This window comes from Podarcis erhardii (assembly GCF_964252035.2).
Source record: "Podarcis erhardii genome assembly, chromosome: 2".
NCBI classification, from domain to species: Eukaryota; Metazoa; Chordata; class Lepidosauria; order Squamata; family Lacertidae; genus Podarcis; species Podarcis erhardii.
In genome coordinates, this window is record NC_138498.1 from 107,400,738 (window position 1) to 107,420,888 (window position 20,151).

Consider the following 20,151-nt stretch of genomic DNA (forward strand, 5'->3'; position numbering starts at 1 on the left):
ATGTAAACCCCACTTACCGCTATGTTGAATTCCACCTCCTCTTTCTTTCTTTTATACCAAATTGCTATACATTATTATTTCAGCGGTGAAGGAGGATGTGGCTTTCCTTTGTCTCCAAAAACAATGGCTGCACATTTAAATGTGCAGCTCACCCACAGTCCCCTATGAATTTTCATGAGTCTCCCCTCCTGTAGGTTCTTCTTGACTACTACCAGTGACATCACAAGTGAGTGACACAGATCGGTACCTTTACAAAATTATTTGTTTTTTAAATCTTTTGAAGCCGACCCACTCATTTTAAGCCCTCTTAAAAATAAAGCTCCACCTAATGTCTGCAAACTGGTCTGCATGGCAACACCCTGCATTTCTTAAAAAATATAATACTTCTTTCTTTCTTTCTTTCTTTCTTTCTTTCTTTCTTTCTTTCTTTCTTTCGTATATATTTAAATAGCTGTTTCTGGCTTGTCTGCTCATTCTTCCCAGTATGTAATATATATATAGTGGTACCTCGGGTTACATACGCTTCAGGTTACATACGCTTCAGGTTACAGACTCCGCTAACCCAGAAATAGTACCTCGGGTTAAGAACTTTGCTTCAGGATGAGAACAGAAATTGTGCTCTGGTGGCGCAGCAGCAGTAGGAGGCCTCATTAGCTAAAGTGGTGCTTCAGGTTAAGAACAGTTTCAGGTTAAGAACAGACCTCCGGAACGAATTAAGTACTTAACCTGAGGTACCACTGTATATAGCATTTATTTGACCCTTCCCATACGTTTCTTCAGTCAAGTACTTCACATACATTAGCTCGGGAATCCTTACAACAACCCTGCAATGTAGATTTTGCTATTATTCCCTTATCGTAGATGTGTGTGTGTGTGTGTGTGTGTGTGTGTGTGTGTGTATGTATTTGTGGCCTGAGGCTGAGAGCAGTAGTTTGCTTAAGGGCACCTGCTGGGTTCACAGCGAAGGCAAGATTTGATTCAGGGGACTGTTTGTTGCATAGCTCTGTCGCACAGCAACTAGCTTATCACGGGGACATTATCTCTCTGTTTCTCTCTCTTTTAAAGTAGCTTGTCAGCCTGTTCCTCTCAGGCAGCATGAGGAAACCTCTGTTTGGCCTCCCAGTATGGTTGGACTACAACTCCTATCATCCCTGACCATTGGCTGTGCTCTCTGGGACTGGTGGAAGTTGGAGTCCAGCAACATATAGAGGGTCAAAAGTGCCCCATCCAATTTGTACAGTGGAGACCCTCGGAAGAAAGGATATTGCACAGCCGGTGCTGGTTCTGGCCAACGCTAGAAATAAAATAGGTGGGAGTTGCCACCTGGACCCCACCCCCTTGGTTTTGAAACGAAGGTACAGGCAACTCCCCACTTGCCTATAGGATGTCAGTGAGCCAAAGGCCAGAAATAAATGTTTAAAATGCTTCTCTCTCTCTCTCTCTCTCTCTCTCTCTCTCACACACACACACACACACACACTTATGGGCTCCAAAATGGTGCAGGGAACTGTTATGTACTGAGTTGAATAGGATCAAAATGCAGTAGTCTGATTGGTCCTAGAACAATAGGATCCAAAATGCAGCAGTCTGATTGGTCCTAGAACAATAGGATTCAGAATGCAGCAGTCTGATTGGTCCTAGAACAATGCAGCAGTATGATTGGTCTGCAGCAGCCACTCAATCCAGCTCCTGGTGGAAGTGAATCCGCAACCTGATTGGCCTATAGGAGAATCCAGGAATTAGCCAATCACGTGCGGCCCATTGTGTAAATAATGTATATAAGGCAGATATTTTGGGGAAACTTCCATTCCTCACCACTATGAGCTGAAAAAAGAGCATGAAATCCACACTCGACTCCGAGTGTATTTCACTGGCGACTCTCGCTGCTACCTCGCTACCCTGCTCAACAGCTGTTGGGCAAGAAGCTGTATTGCAGTGGGCTCGGATGTGCTGTTCCTTTCCCCTTTCTGGCGATCTGAAGGCAAAGGGACTGAATAAAAGAAAAAGATCATGTATGGTGTGGTGTAGTGGTTAAGAGCGGCAGTCACGTAATCTGGGGAACCGGGTTCGCGTCTCCGCTCCTCCACATGCAGCTGCTGGGTGACCTTGGGCCAGTCACGCTTCTCTGAAGTCTCTCAGCCCCACTCACCTCACAGAGTGTTTGTTGTGGGGGAGGAAGGGAAAGGAGAATGTTAGCCGCTTTGAGACTCCTGAAGGGGAGTGAAAGGCGGGATATCAAATCCAAACTCTTCTTCTTCTAAAAACAGGTGTTTAGAGCAGGCACAGGCAAACTCAGCCCTCCAGAAATATTGGGACTACAATTCCCATCATCCCTGACCACCCATCCTGTTAGCTAAGGATGATGGGAGTTGTAGTCCCAAAACATCTGAGGGCCGAGTTTGCCTGTGCCTGGTTTAGAGGGTGCTCCCCACATGCTCATATCGCTTATGGGCGGGGTGGGGTGGGGCGGGGCAGGGCAGGGCAGAAAGTAACCCCTGCAAAAGTTGCCTCTGCCATGGGGTCTGTGAAAATAGCCTTGCCCGACAGAGAAGCTGGGAAGCAAGCCTTTCAGGCTAAATAAGACAGAGTGATGATAATCCACGGACCTCTTGCTGAAGGAGCTCCTCTTTCTCTTGCAGGATCAAGCACCCCAATATTGTGGCTCTGGACGACATCTACGAGAGCGGAGGACACCTCTACCTCATCATGCAGCTGTGAGTTGAAGGCTGGAAATTACAGGAGTCCCAGCTATGGGCAGGGGAAGGGAGGAGCCTCTTGGCACAGCCTGGCAGCATTTGGTGGAGCTTGTGGGCAGAGCTCACCCTGACCATTCTCTTCCTAAAGGGGTCTCTTGAGGAAAGCAGGCCTCACCTGTGTTTTGCCTCCCCAATGTAGGGTCTCAGGCGGGGAGCTCTTTGACAGGATTGTGGAGAAGGGGTTTTACACGGAGCGAGATGCCAGCCAACTCATCCGGCAGATCCTCGACGCTGTCAAATACCTGCATGACATGGGCATCGTACACCGCGACCTCAAGGTAGGGGCATGTACCTGTGCGGGGATTTCTGTCGTAGCTGCCTCGGGGTTAAGATGTGCGTTTGCACAACTGTCTGTTTGCTGAAGGCCGGACTAGACAATTCATCCTATTAGCAGTTGCTTGGGTGGCCTTTCCAAAATAAAAATAGCTGGCACTTTCCCTCTGCTGCAGTCTGGACTAGGACCTTGGCATGGCATAGTTGGGGGCGCTTTAATCCTTTGTCTCTTGTTGCTGCTCCAATTTGGATTGGGGGCCCCATGCCCCCCTCTCCACGAGTTGGAAGGAAAGCTTCTGTTTGCCTCCTCCCATCCCATGCCCACTCTGGACTGGGACCACAGCAGGAGTCAAAGGCCCCCTTTAAAGGTAAAGGTAAAGGTAAAGGTAAAGGGACCCCTGACCATTAGGTCCAATCGTGGCCGACTCTGGGGTTGCGGCGCTCATCTCGCTTTACTGGCCGAGGGAGCCGGCGTACAGCTTCCGGGTCATGTGACCAGCATGACTAAGCCGCTTCTGGCGAACCAGAGCAGTGCACAGGAACGCCATTTACCTTCCCGCCGGAGCTGTACCTATTTATCTACTTGCACTTTGATGTGCTTTCGAACTGCTAGGTTGGCAAGAGCAGGGACTGAGCAGCAGGAGCTCACCCTGGTGCGGGGATTCGAACCGCGACCTTCTGATCGGCAAGTCCTAGGCTCTGTGGTTTAACCCACAGCGCCACCCGCATCCCAAAGCCTCAGCCCAAGATAGGAGGCACCCCATACCTGCTATTCATTTGCTAGTTGTGGTGAATAGCATCTTGAGTAGTCTGGTCCCTAATCTGCTGTAGGTACTTTAAACTAGAAATACAGCTTTTGTATTTAGCAGCCAAGTATTAAGAGCTTACTTCCTCCATTGTCTTGTGGTTTAAGACCTAAACAACATGTGACACCAGTAGTTTTTGATTAGATCTCTTTCCTGTCCCTTGAAAGCAGCCTTGGAGGCAAGGGGGAAAAACTGAATTGGGGCTGCAATGAAGAGGAGGGAGATTATAGCCTTCTTCCCCACCTCCATTCATTGATGCAAATCATTCCTCCTCCCCACAAAGTTCTCATTGCTGTTAAGGGGCAAGTGGACATTCATTTATTGTGCCTGTCTGCATTTCACCCTGTGAGCCTCTTCTTATTCTGCAGATTTTGGGGCAGTTATACATGATCCTGCTTTCAATACTGTTATTACCTGCCTGTAAACGTTTTGGGGCAGACATAACACTTCATTTCCTGTTGGTGTGTGTCCCGTAACGTCCTGCTGATATCCTGTAACTTCTTATGCCACAAATTTCCTGGGCTTTATTCTTTCCCTCTTTTCTTGCCCCATAGCACAGGATTGCCCCTCCAGATGGCAATAGCGTGGCAACGCCAGGGAAGCGTTGCATAACAATTTACAAAGCAGGATGATGTATGGATGGTCCAGTATGAATCCACTGCAAGTCCACTGTTATTTTGTCAGTGACATATTTCAGAATACAACACCCCACAACACACACACACACACACACACACACACACACACACACACACACAGAGTCTGGGCCCTGTGTTCAAGAGCAACTTCAGGAAGCTATGTGGAAAGAGTGATTTTGTATCAGAGAATTGGTGTAGGAATGTGGGGTTAAACTCCCAATCTCTGCTGAGAAAAACATTAGGAGAGTCCACTACTCTCACAACATGTTGATTTTGTCCCTTAAAGAAGTTCTGATTCTGGAATAACTGGTCCCGTGGTCATGGTGGAAATGGTTCTATGCCCTTAAAGTTGAGGACAGGATACAAGTTGATAATCAACATGCAGAGACAATGGAGAGCCGTTCAAGTAGTCAAAAATAGCATAGGAACAATCCCAAAGGAAAAATAAAGACTTACATAAAAAAGGGAATTCTTCTTTAGGCCAATTCTGAATGCCTCAGATTGAAGGTGGGTGAGTTAAGAGTGGGCAGTATTAAAAAAAAAACAGGACACAGTGGGAATATTAGAAACAATTGGATAATTATAATCCATGGATTTTAAATCTGTAGAAAGAATTCTATGGAAAGGGAGTGCAGGGTGTGGTGGTTTTCCAAGTCAAAGGAACAGTGGGAACAGTGACCACAACACCATCAAATTCAATATATGTATATGAGTGGGAAATTGCCTAGAAAATGCAACACAGGCACATTTAATTTTGGGCCTGGGCATCTATAACAGCCCAATGATTTAGGCTGGCACTGTTTTGAACGAAACTGCCCCAATAGTTGATTGCTCTTTTTGATGTGTTTTGATTTCCCTGTGAGCTTGGCAGCTGTGTGCTTACATATGTACATAGATACTGCTGTTCGCCTAATTTTATTTTACGGAATGGACGGCACAGTTTCGCTTCATGTTTTCTTCCAGAAGTGGGGTCACAAACACGGTTCGTGGCTCAATTGAGGAAGTCTCCTTCCTGACTTTACTTGCTCTTTGGCCTTTTGAGGCTGAACCACCATATGTTGTTGCTAGCTCCAGCTATGAAAAATACAAATCGGGATGTTGTTGCCGCTAGCGAGCGGGGAGGAGAGAATGTCTCTTTTCACCTCGGCAGGCTCAGGACAAAGAGAGAATAATTCTTCCCAGTATAGTACTCCTTGGATCATTCAGCAAAAGAGGGAAGAACAAGTTTGGTGGCTGTTCATCTCTGTGCTCCAGCACCTTGCTGTACTCTGTCCTACACTCCGCCTAATGGTAGGGCAGGCCCTGTGGAGAATTCTAGGGTGCGCGCTCAGTTCTTGCACTATGCCTGTCTGGGCCTCATTGAAGCCCCAAATGAACTTGCACCCTAGAACACTATCTGTACTGCCCAATGCCTGCATGGTGTCACAAGGGAAGGCTGGCTGTGCCAAACAAGCCAACTTTCATGGAAGCTGCTTTGCCATTACTGGTCTCATTTAGTAACCTCTCCTAGTCCTCTGCCATTCTGTGCAGCAGATTTCAACCAATTGCTTTATTACAAACTTTCTAGTTTTGCACGTTTTTGTGTCTTGGGGAAATGGACGGGCTGCTTTTTTCCTGTAGTAAGACGGAGCTGTTCCGCCTGGCCTTTGGTTTGGACTCAGTCTGACCCTTATGTTTCCCTTCCCTTATGCTTTTGATTTATGGGCTACTTTTAAAATGAGGCTGCATTTTAAATGGCATTTTAACCTGTATTTTAAACTGTGCTTTTCCCCCCTATTATGTTTTTACTGTAATTTTACTGGTGTTGGCCACCCTGAGCCCGGCTCTGGCCAGGGAGGGCGGGGGTATAAATTATTATTATTATTATTATTATTATTATTATTATTATTATTATTATTATTATCTAATATAGTGTGCATTCTATTTATGATAGAACTTGGAAAGCTTGCACACTGCTTTGTCACATTTGGTTGGCCTCTACTGCCTTAGTACGGATCTACTGAGAACCATTTTCCCCCCTGTTGGGTGATGAATTCAATGCATCTGTGTTCTTTTGGCCATGGACACAACCACATCCTCACATGTCTCTAAGTGAACATTTGCTTCTCCCATTGCTTGCCCACTTGGATTAGCACATGGGTTTTGGAACTGAAACTTAGATGTCTCATAAGAGCTTAGGAAGAACCTGCTGCATCAGGCCAATGGCCCATCTTGTCCACCATCTTGTCTTCACCATGGCCAACCAGATATCTGTGGCAAACCCATAAGCCGGACTAACAAAGGCACTGTTTTTTTCTGCAGTTTCCAGCAACTGCTATTCAGAAGCATTACTGCCTCCAGCCATCATCTTCTCTGCTTTCTATTTTGGTTTGGGCTTCCATTTTAGCATCTATGCATCATGAACTCTGTGTTCTAGGCCATTCGAGATTTTGGGGGAAACTGCAAGAAGAACAAACCTATCCATTCTTAAGGAAATCTGCCCTGAGTGCTCACTGGAAGGACAGATCCTGAAGCTGAGGCTCCAATACTTTGGCCACCTCATGAGAAGAGAAGACTCCCTGGAAAAGACCCTGATGTTGGGAAAGATGGAGGGCACAAGGAGAAGGGGACGACAGAGGAGGACGAGATGGTTGGACAGTGTTCTCGAAGCTACCAGCATGAGTTTGACCAAACTGTGGGAGGCAGTGGAAGACCGGAGTGCCTGGCGTGCTCTGGTCCATGGGGTCACGAAGAGTCGGATACGACTAAACGACTACATCCCCAAACCTGATGTCCTACATACTGGACAAATCAATACAACCACTTGAGCAGCCGCTGAGGTCTAATGAAGTACAGAAGGTGTACTAACTTAAAAACCCAATGATAGCACAGAGCTCAGACGACTGTTTTCCACAGGGCAAGGCTGGCTTTGCTATGTAGCAGTTGCTTTGAACGGGAGATTACAAAACGGATGACGTTTTTTGGCCTTCAAACCCTATCCCTGTACAGCACTTAATTATCAATGGCTGGCACAACTACAAGGATGTAACCACAAAGGATTAGATAAGAATTAGCTCACAGAACCAAAACAGGCTGAGATTTTTTCAACCTGCAAAACAGGTCCGAATGCCCAAAGGAAACAGATAAGGATGGTATTTATAATAAGGGTGGTATTCTATTAAAAGACAAATTTTCTCAGATGGCAACTTGGCACCGTTTCACACTCAAATGTGTCTCTATGAAGTGGCTTCTCATATGCTGCTCTGTACTAAATAAAGAATAATAAATAATAATATTATTTTTTTATACCCCGCCCTCCCCGGCCAGAACTGGGCTCAGGGCGGCTAACACCAATAAAATTACAATAAAACGTAATAGAAAAAGGAAAAAAAGTTAATTAAAATACGGGATAAAATATGGGTTAAAATACGGGTTAAAATACAATTTGAAATGCAGCCTCACTTAGTCTGGAATTATTTTACATAACTTGATGGCCTGGACTGTTCCATCTCTATGTTCTTTTATTATCATTTATTATCATTTGCCCGATAATAAATGTTGGAAATGTAAAGAAACTGAAGGTACATTCTTTCACCTTTGGTGGATGTGCCCAAGGATTAAGGCTTTCTGGGAGATGATCTATAATGAAATGAAAAAGGTATTTAAATATACCTTCCTGAAGAAACCAGAGGCCTTTCTCCTGGGCATGGTCGGCCAATTGGTGTTAAAGAAGGATAGAACTTTTTTTATGTATGCGACAACAGCAGCAAGAATACTCATCGCGAGGTACTGGAAGACACAAGATTTACCCACCCGGGAAGAATGGCAGGTGAAGGTGATGGAGTACATGGAGCTGGCAGAAATGACTGGCAGAATCCGAGACCAGGGAGAAGAGTCGGTAGAAGAAGATTGGAAGAAATTTAAAGACTAACTACAGAAATATTGTAAAATTAAGGAATGTTAGAAGGATGTTGGAATGAAGTTATGGGGTTTTAGCAGTAATGTTATAAAGGAGTATTTAAAGATGGATCATTAACAGGTGAGAATGTAAAGTTATAATATATTAAGATAAATTATTAAGATAAAAGTAAAAATGGAAAGGATTTGCTGAAATAACTAATTGAACTAGAATACAAAAAAGGGAGGTGTGAGGAGGTCAGGGAAACAAGTAAATGAAAGTTAAGACATGGAAAGGTTGACTTGTTTTTAATTGTTTTTACTCTTTTGTATTTTGTATTTTTTGTTTTTTTTCTTTGTTTTTTTTCTTGTAACTTTTTTTTGAAACTTTAATAAATATTATTTAAAAAAAATAGAAATGATGTTTTCTTAGCTGCTTCTTTTTGAGTGATAAAAGCTTTCAGGCAATAAGGTAGAAACATCTAGCTTTGGCATTTAGATGTTTTTGTTGCTTGGCCTAACCTCTGAGGTTTCCCCTCCAGCTTTGCTTTACATCATAATTGCTAATTCCACTTTGAGCCGTAAGATTTCAAGAATCTCAAGTCTCGTGGTTGTAGCAATTGGCAGGCATTTAACATTACACACTTACCATTTAACTATTGCAGCTTGACCTCTTCCCCCTTCCCTCAGGGAAATTTAGTTCTGTGACGGGCTAATGAGCTCCAGGAGAAAAAGAATTAGTATCTTAAATAATGTATTGTGTAATGTCCCCCCCCCCCAAAAAAAATATGTTTACCTTATTGCGATAAGTCTACCTTTAATCAGCTTTTAGAAATAAGTTTAACAGATCTATCCATGCATTTTGTATGCACATTTGATTTACTTATGTCCATAGAATAGAACTGTAGAGTTGGAAGGGACCCTGCAATGCAGGAATCTCAACTAAAGCATCCATGACAGATGGTCATCCAACCACTGCTTAAGAACCTCCAATGGAGGACAGTTCCGTGTTCTTTTTTGGACCAAGCTTGTCTTGATTATTTGGTTTTGTGTGGGGTTCTTTCTTAAGATGCTTAGAATGGTCTTTTCTCCCTACTGCCTGGATTTGTGCATTCCACCATGCTACCTGAACTGTCTCAACTGGTCATTATAAGAACTGCACTTTAACAACTGGTGTCTGAGTTTGGTTGTTTTCCTCTACCCTCCTCACCCCTTTCCCCTTTTGTGTCGTGTCTTTTAGACTGTAAGCATAGAGGGCAGGAACTGTCTTCGTTTTTTTACTGTTCTGTAAGCCACACTAGGACCTTTTTTGTGGGGGGGCTGAAGTATGGGATTAAAAAAAATATGCTTTAAATAAATTGTTACTTGGAGCTCTAATCTGACAATATTTATCTCCCTCTTTCCTCCCTGCTCTCCGCCCTTGTTAGCCTGAAAACCTGCTCTATTACAGTCTGGATGAAGATTCCAAGATCATGATTAGCGACTTTGGGCTATCAAAGATAGAAGGCTCAGGAAGTGTCATGTCTACGGCATGTGGGACTCCAGGTTATGTGGGTGAGCTAAAGAGGTTTCTTATTCCACCCCCCACCCTGCCCCAATTGAGAAGAGTGGATCTGGCTGACAAAGAAAATCACTGCATGCCCTGAGGGCGTTTTTATGAGGAGGTGCAGCTACATTTTGTCTCCAGCTTGCCTGACAGGAGGGGCGTATTAAGTGCCTTTCTAAATATGGATAGCACTTCAGTGTAGGAAAAAGCATGTAAATCCAGTGTATATTGTAAGAGGGGCACCATTCGTGTGTTTCGCCATGTGAAATTATGATTGGCCACAACCTCCCAACATGTGCTCAATGTACATATTTTTAATCTTTTGTTGGAAGCCGCCCAGAGTGGCTGGGGAAACCCAGCCAGATGGGCGGGGTATAAATAAATAAATAAATTATTATTATTATTATTATTATTATTATTATTATTATACGTTCATTATACATGATCTACTGTACTATATGGACTGCTTACGTTAACGTACAGTATATGTTTAAATTACTATTGGTGGAGCATTTTCATACGTCAGAGGGAGATATTTCTATCTTTCCCCTCTCCTGTTATAGTTGCAAATTCAGATCAGATAGATAGATAGATTGTTTAAAATAAATGAATGAGGATCTACTCTTGGATTTCATGCTTTATTTCCGGCAAAGGGGTACTAAAACTGAAATATCTGAAACAGTCCTTTTGCTGGGACTTGACAGGACAGAGGATTCCCATTCATAGGCCGAATGGCAGCCTGGGATAAGTTGCATTCAACTTGGCGGAGCTGAAACATGCTCAACACGCCACTGGCCCTGCCATCTTTTGTTGAGGGAGCGGCTGTCAATGAGTGACATTTGCAGTGCTGTTTTTTCTGGGGTGGGACGCATGGGTACGCATACCCCTAAACATTTTGTGAATCTTTGTACTTTTGTCCATTTACTGTATTTATTTCCCCCCGATTTGAACTACAAAATGGTTATTTTCTTGAGTCAAAATGAGAATACCCCTAAACATTTTTTTTTATAGAAAAGAAGTACAGTGGTACCTCGGGTTACATACGCTTCAGGTTACATACGCTTCAGGTTACAGACTCCGCTAACCCAGAAATAGTGCTTCAGGTTAAGAACTTTGCTTCAGGATGAGAACAGAACAGTTTCAGGTTAAGAACAGACCTCCAGAACGAATTAAGTACTTAACCCGAGGTACCACTGTACTGGACAATTGTATCCATTAAGCATTATAGAGTCATTGTGCCATGTTTCTTGTAGCAGAATAATATAAAATAGCTCAAAAATAGCTCTTTATTATTCTGCTTTGAATGCCAACCTTCTTTGTTCCATGGCATCAGTTTTAGCCCCAGTTCCTTTAAGGCTCTGTGCTTGTCATTTCCACTTTGTCCAGGTACCCAATTTCATCTAAAAAAATGCTTCCATTCCTCTTATCGGTGGGAACCCATTTGACGGTGTTAGTATATTTTTTTGATTCTCGGGGGAGGACCACCTATTTCATCTGGAGCTAATTCTGATAGCTCAGCCAGGAATTCATAGTGATCCCATCAGGATTGTCCCTCACCATATCATATTCCAAGGGTTGAGTTTGCAGCTCTGCATCTATACACTTAAAACTTCCTCTGGTAGCCCTCTTTTTAACTATACATTTTGGAGAAACCAGCTTGTGGGCAAAAGGCTTGATTGTCAATTGTTTCACCAATGTTTTGTTGTTCATGCTGTTGTATTTTGGGTCAACCTGGACTGCAACTTAGCTACAGTGGTACCTCGGGTTACATACGCTTCAGGTTACATACGCTTCAGGTTACAGACTCCACTAACTCAGAAATAGTGCTTCATGTTAAGAACTTTGCTTCAGGATGAGAACAGAAATTGTGCTCCAGCGGCGCGGCGGCAGCGGGAGGCCCCATTAGCTAAAGTGGTGCTACAGGTTAAGAACAGTTTCAGGTTAAGATTGGACCTCCGGAACGAATTAAGTACTTAACCCGAGGTACCACTGTACAAGGGTTGCATTTCCCCATCTGTCCCCAAACGACATTTGGGCAACAGGGAATTCCCATCTCTAATGGTCACTTTCTTCCTCTTTCCCCCCTTGGGTCTGGTCCAGCTCCTGAGGTGTTGGCACAGAAGCCTTACAGCAAAGCGGTGGATTGCTGGTCTATTGGAGTCATCGCTTACATCTTGTACGTACTGAGTTGAATTGAGATGGCGGTGGGACTGGAGCCAGATGACCTGCCTCCTATTGCTCCTGAATTCACATATGCAAAGGGAGTCCTAGTCAGCTAAACACTGGACACTCCCTTCCACTCTTCTCCTTCCACGGCGCTTCTGGCACCACACAGCTACTTTTGCACGTTCATTTTTGGGCCTTTCATTTCTCCTTCACGGACAGCTTGAAGTTTCATAATATTGTCCCCCACGAAGGCCTACAACTCAATCATCAGACCCACCTCTAACCCTTTACCCCCACAGAGGGTACATCCCCTATTGGGGATTATTACTGTATTTTTCTGTGTATAACACGCCCCTGTGTATTTTGGGGGACTCGAAATTTAGAAAATGGGGGGGGGGTGATTGCCCAGAGTTGCTGAGCTTTTGATAGGGGGGAATGCCCAGAGTTTTGGAGCTTTTTTGGGGGTGGGAACGCCAAAAAGCGCTCGCCAGACTGTCCAACGCTGCAACGCGCACACGTCGCATAACCCAACAATCGCCTGCCTGATCGCCGCAAGCAGCTGCCATTTGCCCGCCCAATCAACAGCAGCCAATCAACAGCAGCCCTTGCCGCACCTACCAATCACCCGCATCATCACCACTCACAATCTCCTACTCGCAGAAGCGACAAATCCCCCGTCACCACTCTGCACTACCCATGTACAAGATGACCCCAAATTTTTGACACTGTTTTATCAGAAGAAACCCTTGACTTATACATGGAAAAGTACGGTACTTCATTCTGGCTACAAAAGCACAAAAGCCATCGTAAAACAAACAAAAACGGTGCAACTGCTGTTATCAGGGCCAGGCAAATACATTTTGGCACCTGAGGCGGACCCAGAAAGGGCTTCCCCTCTCTCTGCCAGTGGACCCAGAAATGGCTCCCTCTCTCCCCACCAGGGAACAAGGGGTCAGGGGAGATTAACTTCAGGAAAACGGAGGGGAAGAAAAGATCAATTTTGGGTTCTGCAGCCCAAGTGAACCTTGCCATCTGAGGTGGTTGCCTCACCTTGCCTCATAGGTGGGCCGGCCCCGACAGTGATTCTACCCCTCTAATCCCCTGGTCAGGAAGTTAACCTTCTATCTTTTTTCTTCTTCTCTCCCCTCACTTTCCAGTCCATTTATCTCAGTTCCCCACATTCTTTTGCTCCTGCACAGCCTATACATTTATTTCCAACTCTCCCTGTTGTTTATTGCCATGCCTTCTGAGTGTCACACATGCCCTGTCCCCACTTTCTCCCCTCAGACTGTGTGGCTATCCCCCCTTCTATGATGAGAACGACACAAAGCTCTTTGAGCAGATCCTGAAGGCCGAATATGAATTTGACTCCCCCTACTGGGATGACATATCAGAATCAGGTGAGGGAAAGGAAATGGTGGCTTCTCTGAATGCCAGTGCTAGAACCAAGGCACATATTATGTATATTGTGTTTTTTTAACTGCTGATTTGATAAAATTTATTGCTTGTTTTTTCAGTATTTTCTTACAGATATTTTAGACCACTTTATCTAAACAGCTTAGTGGGCTTTTAAAAAAATAAATAAGTTGGTAGATAACTCTCATTAATTAAAAATAATAATAAATGGAATCAAGTGGATCTGTGCTCTGGGAGGAGGCCAGTGGCACCGCTCACTAGCTTGCTTGCTAACTCAGCCCTTCACTTCCTTTCTCCTCTCAGCCAAAGATTTCATCCAGCATTTAATGGAGAGAGACCCTAAGAAACGCTTCACCTGTGAGCAGGCACTACAGCACCCGTGGTAAGGAGGAATCTCTACCCCATCATCCATTTAGCTGGCTTTGAGAAAGCTGGGGGATCTAGGTGAAAGAAGAGAATGCAAAATCACAGTATATTAAGATAAATTATTAAGATAAAAACAAAGTTGGAAGGGACTTGCTGAAATTTCTAACTGAACTAGAATACAAAAATGGGAGGTGCGAGGAGGTCAAGGAAGTAAGCGAATGAAAGCAAGTGATGTAAAGGTTTGACTTGTTTCTTTTCTTTCTTTTCTGTTTTTGGATGATGTTTGTTTTTTATGTATTGTTTTTTTCTTTTTCTTTTTTGGTTGTTACTTAGATTTTTTCTCTTTTTTTCCTGTAACCCTTAAAAAAAAAATCCTAATAAAAATTTATAAAAAAAAAGAGAGAAAAAAAGAGAAAGCTGGGGGAATCTCTTGGCTCCTGTTGACCAGTTGTAAAAGGCAAGTAAGGGGGAGACCAGCCTGGCCAGAGAAGGAGCACCTGCAGGAAGTTTGCTTTTTTCTTCCTCCCCCCTGTCCGAAAGATCATTAAGCTCCAGCTGTCCAGTGCCCTGGGACTGCAGAAGCAAGAAGGGCACGTTGGCTACCATTCATTGGTCAAAGGAACAAGGGGTGCCAATTGCAATTTGAGTAGGAATACCAGCCAAGAAGATGAGCGTGGTCTGAACTGGATGTGAATGCCCTTTTATAGCTCACCATTTTATTCAGCGTTGGAGAACCGATCTCTCCCCTCTGCCTTTTCCCTCCACTCGCCTTTCCATGTGTGTCATTTCTTTTCAGTTTGCAAGCCTGATGGTAGGACTTCTCTCCCTCCCTCCTAATTGATGGGAGACAATCAATGCCACTATGAAAAGCGGCATTAAAAAAAAAATACAATGGAAGAAAGCGGGAATATAATGCTGTGATCTTGGACCCACTTGAGAGTACGCCTCTCATTGTACTCCCGTCGTCCCTGATGATAATTGTAGCCCCAGATATCTGGATGCCGTTGGTTTGGAGAAGGCTGGCCTGCAGGCTTTCAGAGTTGGCACCAGGGGAACTGATCGGAACAGGAATTCCCTTAGGTCCTGTTCTTATTATCAACTCACATCGCTTGGAATGGCGGAGGCATCTATTGGCATTTCATTGCCTTGTATAGATGTTGATCTTGGGATCTTGGTGGGTTGACATGGTGAAAGGTTGACCTTTTTAAGTATAGGGGTCCTGGACCGTAGAAGGCTTTTAAAGGCCAAAGGCACTTCTATGGGGTATGTTAATAAGAACCAATCTGCTCTTCCTTCCAGGATTGCTGGTGACACCGCACTAGATAAGAACATCCACCAGTCAGTCAGCGAGCAGATCAAAAAGAATTTTGCCAAGAGCAAGTGGAAGGTAAGGGCATGTCCTACAGAGAAGCAGTCGGTGGGTGCTTTTACCCACGAACCTTAAATCTGTCCCTGTTCAAATCAGACTGCAATGTGAACGCAAAGCCTTTGTCCGCCAGAATATATGTTTGCTCTTTGCCTTAGTATAACCTTTACCAATGATATTCACTTGTGGCATGTGAGAGTCTCTTGCATATTTTTAGTATTTAATATACAGTTGTATGCATTGATATTATGATTATTTCTAACTGTTCCTGCTAAGTTTTTTGGGGTGAATCGTTACACTTACTGTTCATTTGCTTTGTTGTGAACTTTGGCGCAATTTTGTGGGACTGTGGCATACAAATTAAGCAGATGGGGATGGTAACCTCCCTCAAAATCTCCTAGGAACTCCAATTTGTTGAAGCTGTTTAGAATTTTGTTTTGAGATTCCTATCTATCCCCATCCCAGGAATGCCCTGGAGAAAGGAAGCAACTTATTGAGCTAATTTAGGTCCATGGTGCAAATATACTTTTATAGTGAACACAGCTGAGAATAGATATTTGCAGTCTCGAGTTTCCTTGGTGCCAACAGCTAGGGAAAAGAAGAAAGGCTCTCATTTTCTGTTTGTCTCATTTGCCACACAGGCTGCATACAAACCATACATTTAAAGACGTGACTCCCCCCACCCCAATAATTCTGGGAAGTGCAGTTTAACCCCACACAGAGCTACAAATCCCAGCAGCCGTAAACTACAGTTAGAATCATAGAATCATAGAGTTGGAAGAGGCCACAAGGGCCATCGAGTCCAACCCCCTGCCAAGCAGGAAACACCATCAGAGCACTCCTGACATATGGTTGTCAAGAAGGAGACTCCACCACACTCCTTGGCAGCAAATTCCACTGTCGAACAGCTCTTACTGTCAGGAAGTTCTTCCTAATCTTTAGGTGGAATCTTCTTTCTTGTAGTTTGGAACCATTGCTCCGTGTCCGCTTCTCTGGAGCAGCAGAAAACAACCTTTCTCCCTCCTCTATGTGACATCCTTTTATATATTTGAACATGGCTATCATATCACCCCTTAACCTCCTCTTCTCCAGGCTAAACATGCCCAGCTCCCTTAGCCATTCCTCATAAGGCATCGTTTCCAGGCCTTTGACCATTTTGGTTGCCCTCCTCTGGACACGTTCCAGTTTGTCAGTGTCCTTCTTGAACTGTGGTGCCCAGAACTGGACACAGTACTCCAGGTGAGGTCTGACCAGAGCAGAATACAGTGGCACTATAACTTCCCTTGATCTAGATGCAATACTCCTATTGATGCAGCTCAGAATTGCATTGGCTTTTTTAGCTGCCGCGTCACACCGCTGCCGCTGCCAGGATTCTTTGGGGGAAATGATGTGCTTTAAGGGAATGGGGTGTACATCTCTCCCATCTTTGACAGCAATCTGCTTTTCTTTTTTGTCCTACACAGCAAGCCTTCAACGCAACTGCTGTGGTGAGGCATATGAGGAAGCTACAGCTTGGAACCAGCCAAGATGGGCCTGGTCAAGCCATGCAGGAGAGCAATGGTGAGAGGCTGGGAATGGCCTTTGGTGCTGCAGGGTATTGCCCTCCATGTACTGTGGTGACACCAGTATAGAGCCGAAACAGGTTTTCTCCTCAAGACCTTTGTCGGTGAATCTTGATATTCACTAATGGCTGGTGGTTAATATTTGTGTCTGGTATCTGCCAAGGTTTGACCTTACTATTTGATTCCCCCCGCCCCCCCGGATACACTGACAAATCCTAGGCATTGGAATTCTGAGGTAAAATTTCGCCTCAGTGTTGACATTCTGCATTTGGAACTTGAATGGCAAAATTGAAAGCAGTGAGTGATGTCAAGTTAAATACACATGAAAGCTTGTATCCCTTTGACCCCAATCCCATCCCCGCCTTCCTGTTAACAAACACACTTTCTCCAGAGCTGGAGGATTTCCTCTCCTCTTTTCCCATTTATTATTTGGGACAGAATGGCAGTAAATTGGTATAAATAGTTGTAAGGGCTAGCAGTTTCAAAGGCGCATGACCTGTATTCAGGCATATGCTGTTCTGTGGCCTCATGAACTGGCTATGCATCAACAGCTTCCCTCACAGTTGCTTCTCTGTGATACCCTCACACTTGACTTAATGTTCCCTCCCTCACCCTTTGTAAGGTTTTATTCCAGTGTTGGGGATCCTTTGGACGTTTTTCCAGACTACAACTCCCATCATCCCTAGCTACTGGCCGGGGCTGATGGAAGTTGCAGTCCAGCACCTGAAAGGCCACAAGTTCCCTGTCTTTGTAACTCCCTCTTTTCCCGCCATTTATAGCTTCTGCCATCTAGTGATGGCAATGTCAGAAAACGGGAAAAGGCAACTCCCATTTCCTTCCTAGTGCCCCTGAAAACTCACTCCTGTTCGCTTTGTCCAGGGAGCTACTGCCTGGCCTTTCCTGAGCTAGGAAATAAGGAAAATGTTTTGTTGCTCCAATTACTGTTGTCCGAAATTCAGCAAATTTAGTATTTGTCTGGGAAGGATGGGTGGGCTTGTGGAGAAGGAATGGGAGGATTTGGGAGTAGGATGTCGGTGAAGGAGCTTGTTTTGAAACTAAACTGTATTTTCCCGTGTGTGTGTGTGTGTGTGTGTGTGCGCGCGCGCGCGCTTTATATCAAAATTAAACACGTTAACTGCTTTGCACACTTCTTTTTATTAAAAAAAGAGTTTACATGCTTTGAACACAATATGCACACACTTAAATTGGGTATATTGATTAACCTTTGGGGGCAGTTCCCCCTCCCTCGCTTCACCTTGCAGTTTGGCCAGAGTCAATGAGAAGCCATTTGGGTGGCATGGCAATAGCAACTTAGGCATGGTCTGTTAGGGATTCCCTTTACGACTGCTGAAAAATGAGGTTTTGCTCACAGCTGGGATTCCCTGTAAACACAAAAGTATTAAGGTGCTATATATAACCTAGTGCAAAAGCCTATCCTTTGTAGTATGCTGACCAGAAGACAGCTGCTAGGCAGCTTTGCCTCGCTGACTTTGTGTTGTGCTTGTAGTACCAGTTAGCCCAGTCCTGACAGTCCCTTTTCTCTTCGGCAGGCTCAGCTTCCAGTAGCAGCGAGGAATCCTTGGGGAATGGTTCTCACCGTCAGATGCGGGACTGAACGTTCCCCAGTGGACAGAGGACACAGATGGCGGTGCCAGGATCAACCCACTGTGGGGCGGGTGGCCAAAGCCCCACTCTGCTGTGCTATGTGGAGCCAGGGAAGGGTTTGGGACTGCCCCACACCCCTCCCAATTAAGTGTGGCTGAGCCCCACCGCAGGGAAAGCTTCCCTTGCTAAGCCACGCCCTCCTGAACCTGGACATGGGGCCTGATCCTTCATAAGCCACACACTTCTCTGAAGATGCTTCTTCTTCTTCTTTTCCTTCTTCTCTCTCTAACACAGAGCAGCCAAATGCTGGCCGCAGCCAGCCAGCTCTGTCTGTGCCCTATGCTGACCCCCTACCCAAGCTGACAATGTCGTCCTCCTCCTTGCCCAATCATGTAGTGTTGTCTAGGAAAGACCACACAGTGGTCTGCTCAGGCCCTCTGCAGCAGCTGTCAAGGTGGAGCTTGAGGATGCCTCACCCCCCCCCCATAAAAACCCTAACCTAGTCCCCTACTCAAATCATATCACCTCCAGCCAACAAGCAGGTTCACAAAGCGCGAGCCTGCAGCGCTTATAACTCTAGATCACCCTAATCATGTCACGAAGGAAAACGAAAGCTGCTTGTGGACCCTTCACAATTTGATCTTGAGGTGCACCTCCCGATAAGTGCATTTCCGCTGTTGAGAAACGTGAAGCTAGATTGAAATGCCGTTTCAATCTTCTGGTGTCATTTGCCTGTCTGTGGGCGAGGACACGTTATTTTTTAAGAGTGGTGGTTTGATAGAACCACAGCTACCCTTGACACAGATGTACGTTTTAAATATATCCAGGCATAGGTGGGAGAGAAACAGTTTAGCTGACTTTCCGTATGGTTCCGGTTGAACTATGGGGAAAAGGGAACTGTGTTTGGGTACCTTGTCAGCTACTGCCCACGGCCCATACCGTACCATCGGCCTCCAGAGCAACCCTGCAGCTGTTTTTTAAATGCTTTGTGTTTTGTATTTTTCTTTTTTGCAGGGGGGGGGGTCAGGGAAGAAGGAGCGCGCTTGCAGAGATACACGTATGCCTCTTGCTTTTCTAAAACAACGGTGAACCTTGGGGCAGCCTGTCTGGAGTAGAAGGGGGAAGGCAAGATTGAACAGTTGTTGAAACATCGTTTCGGCTCAGGAAGCAACTCGCCGATGCAGGATTCGGCTTGTTGGGCCGTTTGCAACGCCAGTTGCCAAAAAGGGAAGCTCACACCATAGATGACGCTCCCACTGAGGCAGCCCTTGAAGCGCTGGGTCTGTCTTCATCCACGCTGGCCTTTGCACCACCCAACTGGCAGAACCAGGATTCTTCCCACTGTGTATAGAGTCCAGGCTTCCCCAACCTGGTGCCTTCCAGATGTTTTGGACGGCAACTCCCATCCAACACAGCCAATGTCTAGGGGGTCATGGGAGTTCTGTAGTCAACGTTCTCCAACAACGTTTGGAGAAGCGCCAAGTTGGAAAAGACTGGCTTAGTCCCCTTCCCCTCTTGCTCTCCTGCCTGCTCTTGATGCTCACAGCTCCACATTTTGCGCCCATGTTCTCTCTGTCTCTGCACTCTCTTGGTTCAAGAGGACTTTCTAACTCGAAGTTTCTATTTTGTTGCTTGTTCTTGTATTAAAAAGGAAGAAAGCGCACATGTCTTCATCTACCCTATCTGCGGGCAAAGGGGTGGGGGAAAAGAAGGGAGTGGCCGCTGATGCCCCCTCACCCAGCAACCAACCATGGGTGGGGGGTCTGCACACACCT

At 45.2% G+C, this 20,151-nt stretch overlaps 1 protein-coding gene across 2 annotated transcripts in view; it reads left to right on the forward strand.

The window, feature by feature from the left end:
* CAMK1 (calcium/calmodulin dependent protein kinase I) overlaps positions 1 to 20,037 on the forward strand; it is a 44,016-nt gene extending 23,979 nt beyond the window's left edge. For both annotated transcript variants that reach the window (XM_081853748.1, XM_081853747.1), the window contains 9 exons: positions 2,640 to 2,714; positions 2,896 to 3,034; positions 9,777 to 9,903; positions 11,996 to 12,071; positions 13,349 to 13,461; positions 13,781 to 13,859; positions 15,143 to 15,230; positions 16,673 to 16,769; positions 18,322 to 20,037. In XM_081853748.1, the coding sequence (XP_081709874.1) occupies positions 2,640 to 2,714; positions 2,896 to 3,034; positions 9,777 to 9,903; positions 11,996 to 12,071; positions 13,349 to 13,461; positions 13,781 to 13,859; positions 15,143 to 15,230; positions 16,673 to 16,769; positions 18,322 to 18,386 (859 nt within the window). In that variant the 3' untranslated portion in view covers positions 18,387 to 20,037. The remainder of the gene's footprint in view (positions 1 to 2,639; positions 2,715 to 2,895; positions 3,035 to 9,776; positions 9,904 to 11,995; positions 12,072 to 13,348; positions 13,462 to 13,780; positions 13,860 to 15,142; positions 15,231 to 16,672; positions 16,770 to 18,321) is intronic.
* The last annotated feature ends 114 nt before the right edge of the window (positions 20,038 to 20,151 follow it).